This window comes from Seriola aureovittata, chromosome 5, assembly GCF_021018895.1.
Source record: "Seriola aureovittata isolate HTS-2021-v1 ecotype China chromosome 5, ASM2101889v1, whole genome shotgun sequence".
NCBI lineage: Eukaryota > Metazoa > Chordata > Actinopteri > Carangiformes > Carangidae > Seriola > Seriola aureovittata.
The window spans coordinates 14,942,583-14,962,769 of NC_079368.1; the positions used below are offsets into that span (position 1 = coordinate 14,942,583).

General features: G+C 39.0%; 2 protein-coding genes across 2 annotated transcripts; both read left to right on the forward strand.

Annotated features, from left to right (window-relative positions):
• The first annotated feature begins 395 nt into the window (after positions 1 to 395).
• Positions 396 to 5,256, forward strand: tctn2 (tectonic family member 2). Its single transcript, XM_056376091.1, has 18 exons — positions 396 to 549; positions 747 to 860; positions 1,136 to 1,206; positions 1,378 to 1,579; positions 1,676 to 1,776; positions 1,880 to 2,079; positions 2,192 to 2,312; positions 2,423 to 2,576; positions 2,674 to 2,757; positions 2,850 to 2,972; positions 3,090 to 3,164; positions 3,281 to 3,379; positions 3,479 to 3,596; positions 3,688 to 3,791; positions 3,997 to 4,144; positions 4,289 to 4,432; positions 4,566 to 4,654; positions 4,944 to 5,256. The coding sequence occupies exons 1-18, from the start codon at positions 450 to 452 to the stop codon at positions 5,063 to 5,065; spliced, it is 2,169 nt and encodes a 722-aa protein (XP_056232066.1). The 5' UTR covers positions 396 to 449; the 3' UTR covers positions 5,066 to 5,256.
• Positions 5,257 to 6,283: 1,027 nt separating this feature from the next.
• On the forward strand, positions 6,284 to 18,651 carry atp6v0a2b (ATPase H+ transporting V0 subunit a2b). The gene is made up of 20 exons (XM_056376090.1): positions 6,284 to 6,822; positions 7,154 to 7,232; positions 7,630 to 7,727; positions 7,975 to 8,112; positions 8,253 to 8,350; positions 9,218 to 9,344; positions 10,537 to 10,619; positions 10,762 to 10,855; positions 11,612 to 11,824; positions 12,251 to 12,401; positions 12,892 to 13,031; positions 13,158 to 13,315; positions 13,505 to 13,595; positions 14,096 to 14,214; positions 14,322 to 14,532; positions 14,692 to 14,811; positions 14,911 to 15,030; positions 15,150 to 15,267; positions 16,560 to 16,731; positions 16,839 to 18,651. The coding sequence occupies exons 1-20, from the start codon at positions 6,706 to 6,708 to the stop codon at positions 16,939 to 16,941; spliced, it is 2,550 nt and encodes an 849-aa protein (XP_056232065.1). The 5' UTR covers positions 6,284 to 6,705; the 3' UTR covers positions 16,942 to 18,651.
• Positions 18,652 to 20,187: the final 1,536 nt, after the last annotated feature.

Sequence of the window (20,187 nt, forward strand, 5' to 3'; positions counted from 1 at the left end):
TTTCTTTTAGAAGAAGACGGAATTAACTCCTTAAATAAAGGAGCTTATGTATGTGTTGTTAATAACAGTGGCACCTGGACAGTGTGGGGTGGAGCCAGAAGCTATAATGTGCTACAGAAATGGCACTCCAGACTCCAGTATCTCTGTATGACTACTGTAAATAAAGAGTTGAGGACTAAAAAGAAGAAGGAAAAAAGAGCAAAAATAAAAAACAATACTGAAAAAAATCTGGCTTGAAAAAGCTTGCATGGATGTACTGTAATAGCTGACCTCGGCAATAGACATTTTCCTCCAGACGAGGTCGCTGTTGTTCATTTAAGTATAATTGTGTTTCTGGTCTTTCCGCAGAACAAGAACTTTTGCAGGCTGTGATTCGCTTAAAATATTCGTTGCCATGACATCACTAACAGTTTACAAATATGTCGTCTTTATAATGTGAAGGAAACCAAATGGCTAACGTGGTTGATATGTTCTGCCCCTCGTCCATTTCACGCCAGGTCATATGTGTTTTACTGCTCTTTTCCTTGGCTCACACTCAAAACGTTGTCGGTAAGTCCCTGATAATATAAACATACGAACAAAGGAATTCATTCGGTTTCACATCAACAAAGCTAACGTTACTTTAGCTAGAACAAAGTTGTGACCTCGGTCAATTGCTAACCGCACACGTTACATCGATTATGTTCATTGTTAATTAATTTAATGTAGCTAACAGCATACAATTATGTAACCGCTATGTTCAACAGTTTTCCAGCCATCCTTTCTCACTGCAAATGGACCAGTGGTGTCTGCACTTCTACTCGGAAACACGTCGGATATCTCTCTGAGACTGAGGACGGTATCTCCATCCAACACAACAGGTGAAGGCTAAAATAGATTCCCCAGTGCTCTGCCTGAGCATCTCCTTGTAGTTTTGCAGCAGATTAACATAGCAGAACATGAACGGGGATGGGTTCTTGATGAAGTTTTGATGTTTTTAATTCAAATGAGGGGTGTTTGGAAATATCTGGTTGCCAAAATATACCAGAGAGAAGGAAGGTAGTCATGTAGTTACATTGTGATTATGCAGTCTGTTGTCATGTTGGACAGATTTGGTGATTGGTGATGGTTTGTTTTGTTTTTTGTTTTTTTACAGGAAGCATTGGTCCTCCATCATGTATGGCTGAGGAAACACAGTGGCTGCTCACAAGGGAGCAGGTGGGAAAGGTAAGAACCCAATCTTACAGTGAACACTAATTTTTATCATATTTACAGATAGTGTTAGACAGGCAGTTAGACAGAGTTTATAGTAATGAAAACCACAAATAATTTAATACTGATATTATGTCAGCATCCATTTTTCCTTATGCCTCATCTTTGTTGCATTTGGTGCCCCAGACTGCAGTTCGTGTTCTGCTGAGACTGGATAGAAGTCTGCGCTTGTGTGGTGAGAATGAGACAGACATAGACTGCTGTCCTAAGCCACTTTGTGTCCTGGAGACCCTTCAGGTGTCTGCCTGTGTGGGCGGCACACCTCAGGCATCGCTGCTGATCCAGGCCAAGATACACGCCCTGCTGGTTCCTGCTAATGCTGGATCTGGTAATTCAAACGAAACTTGTGTCATATCATAATGAGCCTTCGTGCACTTAGAGAGTACCACATTTCTAATTAATATAAACTTCTTATCCATTTCAGATAATAAAACAGTTATTCCAAACCAAGTGTACCAACCACTCGGCCCTTGTCCCTGTGATCTCACATTCAGAGCATGTGATGTACGCTGTTGCTGTGACAAGGTATTTATTATTGCATTATTTTAACAAGTGAACAGTGCATTTTGGCAAATGTTTTTCCTTCTATATTAATCATCAATAATTTGTTCATCTTTCATTCTGTCAGGACTGCTCCATTGAAGATTTGAAGCTGTTTGAATCCCACTGTCTCCCAGGGCCCTTTGGTGGACAGGTCTCTCCTGCTCCAGATTATCAGTGCTCTGTGCAGTCCTCTGAAATCTCCCCAGACTGGTTTCCATTTTTATGTGTCAGTTCTTCACCTGAAAACAACCCTTACCTTGGACTCTTTTACCATGGAGACACAATGTGAGAAATGATTTAGTAATTGCTTTTTGTGTTTGTTCGTTCCGATTGTGTGATTCATTTATCAATACTTGTGTCATGTTATCATTTATATTTTGCTCTTTAACTTGTCAAGCACGCCTAAGCCTGGTCCAAACTTCCAAAGTCCTATGTTGTCAGCTCCAGTGCCAGAAAATCTTTATATTGAAGGAAGTCCCATTTTAACATTAAATAACCAGTACTTCACCATTCCCCAGGTTAGTTGTGTGTATGTACTCTACAGTTTTTTTGATATTATATTTTTTCCTGTATGTGTTGCCAAAGCTGTACCAACTAATGCATACTAATGTATGTTTCTGTTCCACAGAAGGTGCTCGGGCGTTGTGTAAACAGTAGTCCTGTAGCATTTTTGAAAAATTTCAAAGTCAAATGTGTGACTCTGCTACGCACCTGTCCAACTGGATCTCCCTTACAGACACTACCAATGGAATTGAGGAATAAAGTGAAGACTGGGCAAGGGGGTATGTTTTACCTGCTAAACATACAGGAGCAATGCTTTGATACATTCTGGTGTATGTGTTTTTAATTTTTGGTTTATATTTTTCCTGTGTATTCAAGGTGATGTTACAGTGGATGTGAGTGATGAATTGGCCACTGACTTGAGTCAGTTTATTTCAAGCACAGATGCTGTTGCCTCTTCAGGTATGGAGGTTACAACATATCATTACTAAAATAAGAACAACTTGAACTGACAATGAACCTTAATCTTGAAATGTGTTCATATTTCTCTGAAGATGAGAGGCTCGTATGTGAGAATGTGACCTTAGCAATGGATTATAAATTCTACTGGAAGGGAAATGGCATCACAAGGATCACACTGACACGCACTGTTGGGACCATCACTTTGAATGGTGGTGGTAAGTGCCCATAACACTTTCCCATGATTCGGCTTAGCACCAGTCAGTGAGTGATACAAATTGAGAGGAATGTTTGATGTGGTTTGGGCTGATATTTGCTTTCTGTTTCCTAAACAGTGGTGTTAACTACAAGGTATTCTGCTGTATATCTAAACGGAGAAATCACAGATGAGCCCAACTCAGGGAACCCAGGTGAGAGCAAGATAAAATACTTTGTTCTGATATTGGTTGTGGGAGTGAACTGTTTTGCTAAAAATAGTTCACAGTGCATGCTGCAGTAGCTAACACATGGACATTATGAATGACAGGTTACCAGGTGGGAAGGCCTGTCATTGCTGGGATCGTAGACACTTTGGACAATAATACAGGCTCAATACAGAGGATGAAAATCAATCTTTGGAAACCAGGTAAAACCTACTAAGTCATGTTATTGATTACTCAAGTAGTTGCATTTATTTCAATAAAGAGATTGAATACATAACATCATTTTCTGATCTGGTTAACAGTGAGTGATGGACTCTGTTCCACTAATGAGAGGAAACCAATTCTGTTTGGGGAGAATGCAACATCAGGATGTCTGCTACCTATCAGCCGACAGAATCTGACTCAGTGTAATCTCCTAAGGTTAGTAGCTCAGCATGAGTTCATGTTTGAACTACAGTATGTCTATGTGTATTGGTGTTGCAATAAAATAGAATGTTTTTTTCTCCTTTAGAGAGACTGTTACTTCTCTCCAGGCAGCTTTAACTACAGCCACATATGTGTCAAAGAGTGGAAACCCAGATCCTCTAACTGTGACAGACTGGGTGAACATAAACTGTAAGTACATGGTGCAAAGAAACAATTCATACAAAGTTTTCTTTTTGTACAGACCACGTACAGTTGTGCAATGACATCATGTAAATGTGAAATAATATTAACATACACTTTTATTTTAACTTGTAAAACAAATTTAACAGTGTTCTGCCAAATTATTTTTTCTTTTGGATCCAACTGAATGTTACACACAACGTATAAATTCCAGATGTGACACTGAACTCAAGCACAACTATGGAAGACACCACAAGTTCATGCTATGGGATTTCATCCCACCAACATATCCATGTATGGAGTCTTATCACCAGCATGGTAGAGGGCATACCTCAAAGGGAAATCCGTGCTCTGCAAATCAGGTGTGTATCAGGTTGCTTAATGCAATGCACGGTGTAAATTGTATTCTCAGTGATTATAAGTCAACATATGTCCTCAATTCCCTTAAATCTACAAAGCATTATAAATCGCAGTGAATCAAGAATGCATATTTTGCTAATTTTTAGCTACAGCCTCTCCACCTGGGCTATGGATTGTGGAGGAGGTGATGTCTCTCCATGCGTGGACCCAATGGAAACTCAGTTGTTCCCCATCACCTCCTCAGTCACCTTTACTGACATTCCTATCAACACGGGACCACCAAAAACCAGGTGCTTCCTCAAACAACAAGACTGACCTTATAAAGAGAGCTGTTAACTTGAGCCAAATAACTTACTTAATGTATAAGCTGCCTGGCTAATTCTAACCTAGAGTGTGATGCTCTATTTGACTTTTTCTCTCCAGGTTTCAGATTAACTTCACAGAGTATGACTGTAGCAGGAATGATGTGTGTTGGCCTGAACTAGCCTTTCCCATCACCAAATATTACACAGGTGGGAAATGATCTAATCCTTGGAAATCTGTCCAGTGTTTTATTGCTTCCTTTAGGAGATCATTTAATAAATTGGAAACTGTCTTTGTGCTATAAAAATATAATTAATGTGGAAAACAAAAGTGTAATTGAAAAGTGAGTGCAGGTGATCTCAGAGAGGAACCATGAATTACAAAAAAGCTACTCCCATGTCCCACAGCTCAGCTGTGACACATTTGTGCGAGAAACACTGCATAAATATGATAATGGAAACTGACATTAATGACTTACTTTACCTTTATCCTCCCCAGGTGAGCCATATTCCCAGTCACTGGCCAAGGGCCTTATCTTGGTTTTCTTCTTTATCACTGCATCGATTCTTGGGACTCCATGGAGACAAATCCGACAGGCGTGGAACAGTGCCAATCTATAAAACTCTGAGAAAAATGTAGATGAAGACATGCATTTGGAGGGATGCTGGGAGAGTGGTAGACTAAATAAGATTATGTATTTTAATGTTACTGAAATGTATTTTGATAATATAGTTTTTACATTTTTTGGGGGAATGTAAATAGTTGTCTTGGTGAGCTATTTTGTAATAAAAATATTTTTTTCTATCATTTATTTTAGGCTCATTCCCTCCACATACTTTTGATCACAACATTCTCAATAATAGGTTTGAGAAGTGGTCAGGCCTTTTGTGCAATCTTCTAGTCTTATTTGATTTTCCACCATCAGTTTGTTTCTTATTGAGTTCTTCAGGGCTCAATTCTGGGTCATTGTTTATTCAGGTTTTAGATGTTCCATGAGGCTTTATCATCCACAAGCACAATATTGTTTCAGTATTGTACAGACAACATCAAACATAAATCTGCCGCTGCTATTTATGATCATAGATCCCTTTACTGCCTCTGTCCTCCCTGTATGGATGACCCAATATTTCATCCCCTCCTTTGCATCTTTTTTCTGTTACCCTAGTATCTCCCTGATGGAGATACTAATAGCCATGGCATGTGTAAAGGTTTGGGCAGCCTACTAAATTAATACTCAGTAACCCCACCCACACACCCCCACCCCCTTTGGCAGATATCAAGGCTTGAAAACAAGTAAGAGACTTTCTTAGAAGAATTTTCACCCAGTCTTCCTGCAGATCACTTCAGGTTCTGAGATATTTTTAGGTTGTCTCCCACGAAAACCATGTTTAAGATCGACCCATGCACAGATTTTCAGTGATGTTCAAGGCTCTGTGAGGGCCGTTCCTAAAGCTCTTGTTATTCTTGAAGTAGCTCATTGTGGATTTTGGGGTATGATTTGGATCATTGTCCGGTTGTAGAAGCCAGCCTCTTTTCAGTTAGGTTTCTTAACTGACTGCAGGACACATGTATCCAGAATTTGCTGCTATTCATTTAATGCCCAATTGCTACATTTTTTTCCATTTCAAAAAACAGCCAAATAAGTGGTTGGGCCGAGTGGGCCAAACTTTTGCATACAACCGTGTGTGTTCACGTGTTTTTATATACAGTCTATGGTACGTTCATTCGCCTTCAGTCCGTGTTGAGGGCTGAACAGCAGTGTGTACTGCGCAGACTCCAGCGGGGGGCGATCATTGGTCAAAGGCTTATTTGCTGCTGTGGAAGTTGATCGTATTCACTAGTGTGAAGTGGAGTGACGTGGAGTACGATGGACATGACAAGCAGACGTCCTCTAAAACTTCACAAACTATGAGAAGAGTCGTGACCATATCTTTGAATATGTTACGTGAGCGGCTTTAATACCCGTGGACTCACATTTTCACATTCAACTTCGACGAAGCAAGTTTTTCACCTAAGAAACAGTTCGGCGCTCATCGGCTAGCTCATTAGCTATCAGGAACAGCCTCTGCTCTAACGATGGCTATCTAAAGTCAGCGTTGTGCAAGTCAAACAGCGTATTATCACCGGAACCTAAACATGAAAAGGACTAAGAAAGACTTTTCTGGCCGCCGTTGACATTTACTTTACAGAAACCGCAGTAGTTAGCTTGCTAATATTAGCCCATCGGCTGAGCAGGGAAATATCAGAGCGCACTGTCAAAATGTGTTCCCTGCTCCGAGGTGAAGAGATGTGTCTGGCCCAGCTGTTTCTACAGTCTGGGTCGGCATACGACTGCATCAATGAACTTGGAGAGCTGGGGCTTGTGGAGTTCAGAGATGTAAGTCCTGAAGTAGACAGGGTTCAAACTCTGTAATGTCTCTCTGAAAGTTACTGCTGAGTTGGCTCAAACTGAGAGCAGTCGACAAAGTGCGTCTAACTTGATCTGTTTGCTTAGTATTGATAAAATTTTGTTACTGACTTTTGATTTATGCTGACGCAAATGTGGTAGCATAGAGCATAGCTGTTTTAAAATGTTGCTGAGTAGCTACCTCTGTGTGGTTTATGACAGCCTGTCCTGAGGATCTTTGCTCGTTTTTCACTCTCAGTGATGACTGAGGATGAAGATTGTCAATCATTCAATGCTTGACTGCCTCTTGCACTTGTTTCAGCTCAATCCCAGTGTTAACGCATTCCAGCGAAAACATGTCAACGAGATCAAAAAATGTGAAGAGATGGAGAGGATCCTTGGTAAGCATACATACATACATTTACCAGTAAGGCTTTTATCTAGTTATGGAGTTGTAGTCAAGCCTTGGGCAGGAAAGAAATTATTTTGCCTCAGACAGGACCAAAACAAAGCTGTGATGAGACTGTTGAAGCAAAGCAGGAACACATGAAGCCACAGAAGGCCTTCTCATTGAATTGAATTGAGAGCCGGTGACCCTACAGTCATGAGAGATGTCAGCTGGTTGTAAATTTAGTTGAATGAAATGCCTCTTTGGTTAACTAAACCCTTTATTATTAGATTAAGGGGAGAAAATAACACACTGTTAGATTTTGCTTCGAATCCTTTACTGTTCAATTGCTGGTCGTGGTATTTGGAAACTTTGACAACTTAGAAAAGGTTACTCTTTATTTTTAACAGGATACCTTCTGAGAGAAATCAAGAAAGCAGATATTTCACTTCCAGAAGGAGATGTGAACCCAGTGGCTCCTCTACCGAAGCACGTCATGGCTATAATGGTTTGTCACTTGCTTATGTATTATCATTTAGCAAAATGGATGGATGGATGTTAATGGCAGTATTCCTGGGCAGTAGTTAAACCTGTGTTGAGTTACTGTCACTGTAAATAAAGGTATGTAGTGGAGTAGTTAATTAATTCTGTTATAGTCTGTAAAAAATTGATAGATTACATCTACTATGTTTTTAATAACAATTATTATATTGCTGCCATGTTTATGATGCCTGGGTATCCGTGTGTGTCCACAGGAGCAGCTACAGAGGCTAGAGGTGGAGTTAGGTGAAGTCACAAGGAATAAAGAGAAGCTGCAGAAGAATCTGCTGGAGCTGACAGAGTACACACACATGCTGCGCATCACCCGCAACTTTGTACAGAGATCTTCTGAGGTTAGTGTGTCATGCCATAATGTGGCCAGATTCTTTACATCCACATTTCATCTTATTCACACAGGAAAGATTTTTATTTTTTATTTTTTTTGCAAAAGAGTTTTTGTGTTTACCCTTCTGCATCTTGTCTTTACTTGTAGCGAGAGCCCCTACAAGTACAGTATGAGGAGTTTCCCTTCCTAGAGAAAGACACAATGATGGACTACAGCAGCATGCAGAGGCTAGGAGCCAAACTGGGGTGAGGGATGAAATTCTGGCTGCTAGCCTTATCAGCATGATGTTTATGTTAGTGTTTGGACTTGGCGTTTCATTTGTTTTAGAGTTGACAATAGGCACTAGCTCTGTTACAGTTTACCAGTTTGTCATGACATTTTAAAAATGAAATCGTAATATCGCATCATATTCCAGCCACAATATCTTGTGGAAGAAGTAAATGTGTTGCGCAGTTGCTGATACACATTTAAAGGAAGTTTCACATGAGGCAAGTTGCACTCATATTCTCCTCCATAAATAGTTTTTTGTGTCTTATCTGGCAACAGGCAAAAGCTTCACAAGTTGCAGTAACTGAAATGCTGCTGTGGCTCTTTGCCAACATGTTGCACATACAAAACCAGTGTTGTGGGAATACTCTGTGCTCCATAAAAAGAACATAGATTTAATTGAAAGTGACTTGTTGTTGATTGTGAATGTGCAGCAAGAGTAAGTTCTCAAAGGAAAGACAGCTGACCTCACAGCTGCATATCTCTGCCATCACTATACTGCTCCAACACAGAAAGTATCACAGCTACAGCAAGCAGCGTGCATTATGTTAAGTTGAGCAAACAATTTGACATCAGTGATGTAAGATTGTTTAGGTAACAGCAAAGCTATGGTCTCTGTGGCATTAACCAGATTGCTCACATGCAGACGTTTCAGTGAAGATGTTCACACATGCAAAAACACATTCAAGATGAATACTGAATTATAAGGGTTGTTGTGATTTTGTCATATCATTATGGTGACATTTTTAAGTTAAAAGTTAAACCAAAGTCTGTGTTCTTTTGCAGATCTATGTACTGTATGTATATGTTAGACTGTTGGTGAATTTGCTCCTCTTCTCTTGCAGTTTCATTTCTGGGCTCATTCAGAGGGTGAGGATCGAGGCCTTTGAGCGGATGCTCTGGAGAGTCTGTAAAGGCTACACTATCCTCAGCTATGCTGAGGTCGAGGAGTACATTGAAGATCCTGACACAGTAGGTTTCTCAGCGCTAACTTTATCCATGATTTGTGCTGAGGTTTAACAACTTTTGTTACAGCGTGAGATTAAAATTTCAACAGGGAGGGCAGAAGAAGTATTTTCATGAATTACTGTCTCACTTCCTGAGTTGCCTAGATGCACGCTACTTGGTTTGATACAAGATTTAAAAAAATAGATTAATTTAAATCTGATTTATTGTAAATCAGCTTTGATAACACACTGGTTCTCATCAAAGGACAGATTTGTCCTCAGATGAGTTCTCTGTATTGTGTCTGCACATGATAAGGATTTTTGTGGGACTAATCTATATTCTCTACTTAAATAGTATTTGTAGCTATTCAACAAACAATGGAAACAATTTATAACCTGATACAAGTTAATCACACAGTTTGTATTGTCAAGATTTTGATTATTTTGCTATAACAGCAGTTTAGCATAATAGAAAAAACCCACATTGGACAGATATTGCATGGTACACATGGTGTTAAGTATCTCAAAAGTATCATTGTCACTTCTGTTTGTTTGTGTAGTGTTGCCATAGTAGAGTTTATTAACAGTGCAGAGGACAGGAGGATTGTAGAGCTTTGGAAATGACAAAAAGGAAAGGCCAATCCTGACACACTTACTTAATGTATATTTACTAAATGACACTGGTGAAGCTGTTGTGACGTCCATTCTCGTCCTCCTTGCTGTTCTCATTAACAATGAGTACTGTGATCTTGTCCACTCACACTGAGTGACAGCACTAATCCAGTTATCCATTTCCTCTGCTTGGCCAGAAGGCAGGCATGCAGGGCTGCAACTGATCACTAGTGGAATGTCAGGACACACTTTCACTGGAAAATTCACAAGCAGTGTTAACGTGTGAGAACAGGAGTTTTGACATTAAGTTAAAAACGCCACCAGTCATGCTTTTTCAAAAACGGTGAAGAGAAATCAGCTGTTCAGCTGCTGTTTCCAAGGTCAAGAATGAACTTTCAATCTCAAGTATTTTTCCAGTTTTGTTTTGGCAAGCAATGAACAACTTAATTTTTCAAATATAAACACATCTTTTCAGTTTCCGAAAATGTAGCTACCATCTAAAAATGTACTCTGGGCCTAAATTGACACGACTTTTTTTTGCTATCAATGGAGCACGTAGGTCTAATCAATGATAGACAGCACCTCCTCTTATTTTCCTTCTGCAGGGGGAGCCAACCAAAAGTGTTGTGTTCCTGATCTCTTACTGGGGAGACCAAATTGGCCAGAAAGTGAAGAAGATTTGTGACTGGTAATTATTCTTAATACTTTATCCTGCTCGATTAATGGAGGAAGAAATATCCGTTGGTTTGGATTTGCGTTTTCTTTCTTTTCACTTGACTTGCCTCAGCAGCAGTAGTGAGTTGTAAATAATATATCTTTTCCCTCTATAGCTACCACTGTCACTTGTATCCCTACCCCAGTAGCAATGAGGAGAGGAATGACGTTGTGGAAGGACTAAAAACCCGCATTCAGGACCTGCACACAGTATGTCTCACATTTTCTAAAATATCTAATCATGCAGATGTTTAATTAGTGACAGAAAAAGAAGTTATTCTGTTTGTCATTCACATAAGGTTTACTGTTAAATGTGTTTGCTGTCATGTCCTGTTAAAATACAACCCAGAGAATTTAGAATAAGAGCTCTCCAGGTATTTTGTTTTTCTCATGGTGGTGGGTCTTTAAGATAAAGCAATACAATGTTTACCAAAAAAAAAAAAAGCTTGCACAACATTTTGTGTTCAGTGAATCATGTTACATTTAAAAGAACAAAGAACTAAAGAACAAAATTAAAAGATTAACCCAATTGTTCCTCTTGCGAGCCAGTTCTGGCAGTTATAGGGTCAGTTGAGTTTCAGTCTGGGGCAGTGCACCGTGAATCATTTGTTACCTTTAACCCACTGTGACTGAAAAATAGAATTGTACTCACCCCCTGTAGCACATGATCAACATGAGGCCTCAGCTGAAAATTTAGCTGTTTTCTCTCTTTTTTTTGTAATACATTTTTATCCTCTCCCCTTTCGTGACTGCTTCTCTTGTCCTTCTTATCACTTTGTCTCTTATTCACACACACAAACACTCGAAATGCTTCTTGTTTAAAATGTAAATGTTTATTTCCCTCTGTTAAAGTTCCATTGATAATCATAGAAATTCCTGAAATGATAAGTCTTATAAACCCTTTTTTTGAAAGTCTTGAATATCTTAATATGATGTACCACAGTGTTAATCTCTTACTGTGTCCAGGTGCTTCATAGGACAGAGGACTACCTGAGACAGGTCCTGATTAAGGCTTCAGAATCCATCTACACCTGGGTCATCCAGGTCAAGAAGATGAAGGCCATCTACTATATTCTGAACCTGTGTAGTTTTGATGTCACTAACAAGTGTCTGATTGCTGAGGTGTGGTGTCCTGTCAATGACATTCCCACCCTGCAAAGAGCCCTGGAAGACGGATCGGTGAGGAAACTTTTAACAGAGTTGCTCTATTTTTGACTTTGGTCTCACTGCAGGTTTTCTTTTTCTGTTTATTTAACCGGGGCAGTTGCTTCATGAATTGTTATATAGTTATCATAAAAGCAAGTACTGTATGAGGAATTGCTTTTATTTTTGGCCGCTTTAGTGTAAGAAAAAGAGTTTTTTTCATGACTTGCTGAGGATACTGAAATACCACTGTTAATTCAGGACAGAGGCACTAAAGTGTCCCTACAGAGGGCTTTTTGTTTTTAAATAATTTTGCCACAACTGCTGGACCATATAGGGACATTACAATCACTGTCTTTTTTCCCTACTTTTTGTAGTGCTAATCAAATGTTTTTCAAGACATTACAGTGAAATTAGTTTATGGTCATTTGCTGACATTTTGATTTAACAATGATATTTCAGAGAAAAAGCGGAGCGACAGTGCCTTCCTTTGTCAATCGTATCCCCACCAACGACACTCCCCCCACCCTGATAAGGACCAACAAATTTACCTCTGGCTTCCAGAACATTGTGGATGCCTATGGAGTGGGCAGTTACAGGGAGGTCAACCCTGGTGAGTGGGAACGTTTTTTTTTTTCTCTTTCTGTATACAGACGCATGATCAGATGAGACTTCAAAATAAAATGTGCATGGGCCAAACTGAGATACAGTCAGTATCAGTTTGGAGATTTTACATGGTCTCATTGCACTGTATCGGAAGTCAAAGTTGTATGAGACGGATATAGATGTAGAGTCATGTGTTGTACAACTGTTTTTGAAAAAGAAAAAACTGAATCTGTAACACTCCCTCCGATAATGCATGCATGATACAAACAAAATTTAATCCAGAACTAAATTAATGGGAAACAACATTATATAAAATCATCATATATATTTACTTTTCATGTTTGTTTTTCTATTTCAATATAATTTTGCCAATATTAATTTTATATTTATGTGACCGCTAGATTTTAATATCCTGTTGTCTTAATATCTTTAATTTTAGTGGTGCTACAGCACGTAAGTGTTTTTGTCCCTTTTGGTTCTCTCCCTCTTATTTTCAGCTCCTTTCACAATCATCACTTTCCCCTTCCTGTTCGCTGTCATGTTCGGGGACCTGGGTCATGGTCTTATCATGGCTCTCTTTGCTGCCTGGATGGTGCTGTACGAGAACAACCGCAAACTTAAAAACACCAGGAATGAGGTGAGAGAGCACTCCAAAGCTATTTTTGAACTCTTTTAAAAGCTCACTTAAGTAACCAAGCAAATAGCAATGTGTGGCATCCAGTGTGTGTGAAGTGTTACTGAGTGATTTGATGTGCATGTGCAGATCTGGAACACATTCTTTGAGGGGCGTTATATCATCCTGATGATGGGCCTGTTCTCCATCTACACTGGTCTGATATACAATGACTGCTTCTCAAAGTCCCTTAATATCTTTGGTTCTGGATGGAGTGTGAAGGCCATGTTCACAGAGAAGGTGTGGAGGTGAGTACTTCATGACAAGAAGGACATCATTATGACAGTAAAAACAGCAAAGCAGGCCCAGAAAATGCATAAGTATAATTTTAACTATTAAGAAATTAAACCTGTGTGTTCAGAAACATAAAGATAAGATGACGTTTGTGGATATTTTTTTCATAATGACACACTGTTGACTTTATTTGTACCTAACAGCAACAATGTTCTCCTTGGGAACCGTGTTCTTACTCTGGATCCAAATGTTACTGGAGTTTTCAAAGGACCGTACCCTCTGGGAATTGACCCTGTGAGTAGAGAATATTGAAGACAAGTTATTATGTATTGTATAATTAGACATATAATGCCTCATATACATAGATTTTATCATTTATCATTTATCACTTAAGTTTACACATGCATACATACACAAGCATATTTTTGTGTGCATACAAAATAGCAGAAAACAATAAAAAATCCTAAAGAGCACTTTGCATGTCATTGATTTTCCCTGAACAATCAGAACTTAGTTGCTCCACCAGTTACAGAAATGGCAGATCAAGTCGATCAGATTCTTAAATACACTTACCGTACAAACTATTTCTAGTTTAGCAATTATGCAAGAGCACTACTGTACTCTGTATTGCTAGAATTCAAGGATCACTTCCTGAAACAATAATTAAGCAATGAACATGCACTGCTACTGTAGCTCTTGTTTATGGGATTTAAATATTAATGCTGGAGTCAATCTTCTTCCAATCAAAACTACTCATTGTCTAATACAGAGCATGTCATCTTTCTGTTGCAAAGATTTGGAACTTGGCTTCCAACCGCCTAACATTTCTGAACTCCTATAAGATGAAGATGTCAGTGATATTGGGCATCATACACATGAGCTTCGGGGTCATCCTCAGCACTTACAATCACTTGTAAGTACCAGTTAGTTTTGTTTTTTGGTTTTTTTGGGGTTTTTTTTTTTTGTATTTTGGATGTTGTAGTTTTTAATAGCATGCCTCATTTTTGTCAACAAAAACAGGCACTTTAAGAAAATGCACAACCTATACTTGGTATTTCTGCCTGAGCTCCTGTTCCTGCTGTGCCTGTTTGGCTACCTGGTGTTCATGATAATCTACAAGTGGCTGGTCTTCTCTGCCAAGGACTCCAGACAGGCCCCAAGCATCCTCATCCACTTCATAAACATGTTCCTCATGCAGGGTGATACACTGCAGCCCCTCTACCCAGGACAGGTGAGAAGCGAATGTAAAGCTCCACTCCTGCGACAGTATCACATATGTCCCTGTTCTTATTGAATAGATTGAATCTAATATCGTTTGAAATACACTACAGATTTCACTGAGACAGATGGATCTTAACAGTGTAATGCAATATTGTTTTGCTTCTTTCAGGCTGGCCTGCAGGTGTTTCTGGTGGTCATTGCTGTTCTCTCAGTGCCTGTCTTACTCCTGGGGAAACCCATTTACCTTTATTGGCTTCACAATGGAAGCCACCGCCTAGGAATGTACAGGGTGAGTGTTTGAAATGCATATCTGCCAACAGATGTCTCCAAATATTTGTTCTCTGCCTGTAAATATGCAAATCTGATTACTGTGTCTGTGTGTTCTCAGGGATATGAGCGTGTGCGGCGTAGCAGTGAGGAGGAGCTCTACCTGATGAGGGCTCACGACATGGAGGAGGGCAGCAATCACAGCGATCTCTCTACTAGTGGAGAGCACCAGACGGAGGAGGTCAGGACAGCAAAACAATTGCATAGTTACCCACCCATTTTAACTATCCTTATAAACAATCCTTGTTTTTATACAGGTTTCTGTCAGTCACGCTGAGTTTTGCTTTGTTGTTGTTATAGTTTGACTTTGCAGATGAGTTCCTGCATCAGGCCATCCACACTATAGAGTACTGCCTAGGTTGCATCTCCAACACGGCCTCCTACCTAAGGCTTTGGGCTCTGAGCCTGGCACATGCCCGTGAGTATGATAGTTTGCATTACAACACACAAACTACACGTCAAACCTGTGCAAGCAAACAGTGAACACGAAGTGAATGTATAAAATTATGCATAACACAGGTTTTGTTCCAAATCAAAGAGCCACTTCACATTTTTTTCCCTCTTTCATGATGTGTATTAGATGCCAACCTGTGTTTGTTCCTTTGTTCACTCATAAATCTACAGTATATAACATTTTCTGTAAAGCACAGTCTTAAGGCGCATTACAGAATACACACACATACAGACCGAACACAGCCTAGGATGAAAGTAATACAATGTGCTGTCAGTGATCCAGCTGCAGGGTGTAGAGGCTGTGAGCATGCATACTGGTCATGCTGCAGCCTGCTGAGGTTTCAGTTGTGAATTAAGTTTTCAACCTTGTAGATGCCCCAATATAGTTTCTCATAAATTTTATTATGTACCAGATTTTCCTAGATTTCTGGGGCACTGCACTAGTTTTAGAAAATCCAACAGCACTCGAGCGTAATAAAAAAAAATAACATTAGGTTATGGCCCCTTTTTTCAGCTCCTGCAAATGCTCACGTCTTATCGGTATGAAGCAGGTCTCTAGATTTTTGCCTGTAAGAACTGATGTCAAACATTTATGTGGTCTTATCTGGTGGTCTGACACTTACGTTATATTTTTCTTTTGCTACACCATGAGGTCAAAAAAAGTCCTCAATGAAAGCACTTTGATGCAATAAGTTTAATTCATTTTGCATGGCAAATTATAATTAAATGGAAAACTGATTACAGGGCAGTCTTAAGAAGGCAGAACCAAACAGCCATTTCATATCTTTAATATGTTGATATATCCTTGTGTGTGCGCTTTAGCCATTTTGTTGATATGACTTTCAATCAAAATTGAACCATGATGGAAGCGTTGCAGAAATCATCAAAGGTCGTATCTAATCAGATAACCAGCATGATTTAAACAGGAAAATGGGCATGAGGTCCCTTTCAAACTTAACATAAAAAAACAAACGTAAAATTGACAGAAAAATTGGGTGTGTGTCTGGAAGGGCCTGAAGGGTTGATTAGTCCCTCAGAACAAATGTAACCCTTTTGATTATTTAGCAATTATGCTGAACCCATTCAAACCATTTTGCAACCTTGGTCATGACCAGAAACATTAATAGAAATCTAGATCAAAGCCCTCAAATGTACATCGATTTAAAGCCTGAGAATATTAGTAACTGGTATATAGCCTTTGTCTTTGTTACAATTCCCTAAAAGATGGTGCATGTGCTGTTTTCTCTGCATTCACAGAACTGTCAGAGGTGCTGTGGACCATGGTGATGCAAGTAGGACTTCGAATGGACACTGCTCTCGGGGTTTTATTCCTGGTGCCTGTGTTTGGCCTGTTTGCCGTTCTCACTGTGTCCATCCTTCTGGTAATGGAGGGTCTGTCTGCATTCCTTCATGCACTCCGGCTGCACTGGTGAGATAACAATAACTCCTAAAGTACTTGTGTCATTGAAAGGCCCAAAGTTCTGTGAATTGTTGTGTGTTTTATATTTATAGCTGCTGTTTTTTTTTCTTCCTCAGGGTGGAGTTTCAGAATAAGTTTTACAGCGGGACTGGAGTCAAGTTTTGCCCCTTTTCCTTCTCTCTCCTGCCCTCCAGCTTTGAGCATGATGGCTTACTGTGAACGGACTATCTTATAATACTGTTAAGTGGTAAACGGAGCCAAAACAAGCCAGCAGGGTTCTGTGCTCATACAGACATATTCCAGATATGTCATGAGGTGATTCTGACATTTCTTTTCATCTTTTAATAATTTGTCATGCAAAGAAATTGTATGGTGAGCGTCACAAACTTTGGACTGAACGCTGTCCTCCAAATTTTTTCGAGAACAGACAGTGCAAAGTGTACTGTTGACAAATTGCTGTTGCACATGTAACACAGGGTATTTTGTACCAGCATCAGTATGCTTCACTGCTGAACAGTTTGTGCGTTTGAACTGTCGGTCTCAAATTTAAAATTTAACTCGCATACTTAAAACCATCAGCTCTCTTTTGAGGCATTATTGGTAATAGTTGTTGATGTCACTTGGATGGAGAACCACATCCTTTAAGGAATAGATAAGTCGAAAAGATCCGATTTTAGTATGAGATAATGGTAATAAACAAATGCTTGGACCCAAGGTTTGGCTACACAGACAACACTTGATAGAATAACTTGGTTGTTGATTTCGGTCTTTTCATGGGATTTACTGATTAAATAAGATGGATAGGTAAAAGAACATCTATCTTTATCATCTCTTTATTTATTTATTTCAGTTTCCCTCCATTTCTTCTCTTCTGTAACTAGTTATTCTGTCATTAATTTTAGCATAATTGTGTATATTAATGCTGTTATGTTTTTCACTGAGTTTTAGTTTTGGCTGATCTGGTCTCCATACACTGGGTAGTGAGCCACCTTTCAGTTACATAGTTCTTACTCAGCTTTTTGTTGCACTGACTGCCTTATCGAAGTACAACCAAATGACAGCATACTGTATCATTCTTCAGTTTCCCCCTTGTATTCCTACTTTGTGGTACCATAACACTGCAAAGGATCTTTGACTTTTCACTATTGAAAAGTGCTTGGGCGGGTGTGTGATGAGATGTATATACTTTGGCAGAATTATTTTTTTAATTTATTATATTTTAAAATGTCGCTTCAGAATTAAAGATGAATGTCAATGGAATATGATTTTTATGCATTCACAGTGTTGCCTATGCGTTCACTTACTGTACAATTTAACATTCCATGCATGGAAAACTTAAATCATTGATTTGTTGACCCAGCTCTGCTGGTCACAAGCCCCTTTGAAAAATCTTATATCCATATTTAGTACAGTGGTTGGGCTGCATTAAATCTGATTAGGAGAAAATTTAATTATGTACTAATATCAGACATTAGTATTATTTGCTAATTTTGTGAATTTGTTAGTATTGTATGGAATTGGCATTGGAATTTTTTTCTAAGGGAAGGAGACTTAATTGTTAATGTTAATTGTCATCACATTATTGACTTGTCTGCACTTTTTCAATGGCAAGGTTGCTAGGTAAGATACTGCCACATGTTAATGAAAGTAATGACTTTGTGTATTAGGTTTTATAAGTGGAACAATATGGTTTCATATCTTTGAGACACCAGTGGAAATCACTGTTTTATTGGGGCAGAGTGGTGTTTGATTAGCAATCATTTGCCTTAATTAACACTCAACTGTTGTTGGTTGGTTGGGGTATTGTAGTTTCCTCTAATGCAGCCCTAATCTTGCATCTTTGTTTCATTGTCAAACACTCCATGATCCAGTTCTTTTGGGGAAAAAAACCCCTCATCATCATGTCTATAATAAATTGTATTTGTTTGAGTTGTTTTTTTTCCTCAGAGCCCATAACTACATTTCTGTATGGAAATCGACACCAAGACACTTCCCCCGCTTGATGTAGCAGCATTTTACATTTTAAATATGTTTGAGGGCTTTCAGCATAGAATAACCAAATTCATTAACTTAAGTGAATAGTAACCCTTTTTGAAAGTAGTGTTTCATTCTGGGGAGGTGGCTTTAAAATGTTGCTTTATGTCAATGTGATTTGTATCTCTCTCTCTCTCTCTCTCTCTCTCTCTCTCTCTCTCACTCTCTCACTCACACACACACACACACACACACGACGCCTTAAAATTATTTGTCTGAAACAGTTACTCATCTTGTTCTGCTTTTTTTGAGTCGTGAACTGATCATTGATGAGTCAATTAAACCAGCTGATCCAGTCGTTTCTCATTGGATTGATCAGTTTTTGATTAATTAATGAAATAGCGCCAGTATTTTTGGAGAGGCAAGGCATGTTCTAAATAAGGCAACTAACAAAATTATATACTTTATGTATTAATTGTTTAATGATTATTAACTTCGTCATTAACAAATCGTTGATATTTTTCTCCCATGATGGAGTAATTGGCTTGGTAGTCAATAATGTGCAACTAGCGTTGAAAACACACACAGAGATTGATATGTAAATTACTTTCCCATATGAGGTTTCCGATTTACTTGTGAAAGATCTATCTAGGTTTTCAAATCCCTGACCTGTCTTCAATTTAAAAGATGACTAGCACAGTGCATATGTGTAAGGTAGTGAGGCTGCTTCCTTCCAGTCATCACTCTGGGAAACAATTTCCCATTGTTTACGCGGAAGGCGTTTGATGGTTGCCAAGGCAACGTGAAACCGTTAAGTAACACGACTGCTTGGGTAGTAGTTAAAGGTACTCACAACCGCAAGTTAATATTGAGAAATTTTCAAATGGCGACTTTACCAGAAAGTAGTTAAGGTTTTCGATTGTCCAAATGTTAACTAATAACTAAGAAAAATAATGGTCCACGACGATTTAAGAGTGGAGTGGATCCGAGAGCGGGTGACTGCTGGCTTCAATTTATGGGACTGTCCCAACTGTTTCGACGAACTACTCAGCCGCGAAGATGGAGAGGAAGAGGAGAAAATTATTCGGTATTTGAACATTGTGTCAGAGGAAGACTCACCATCATGTCTTCTGTTTTTCAAAACTATAAGAGAGGAGGAAATTGAAGTTGAAATTCCGGTCGGTAAGTAGGCTATGGTGTAGCCCTACTTTGTCCCTCTATTGCGTTAGCATACACTGGACTCACATAAAGTATATACTAGATAAAGCAAATGACAAATCAAAAATGTTGTAATTTACATTGTAAAACGAAATTAGCCTATATGAAGTATGTATTGTCATCATGTATTGATTTCTTGAGCTTTTCACCAAAGTAAAGTACTAGTATTTATAACATGTGAACAAGACTGCATTTAAGGAAAACGTTTAAAACCCCAGATAGGAGGAAAGATGGAGACTCTTCGGATCCTGACAACAAGTCCAGGAGCCAAAG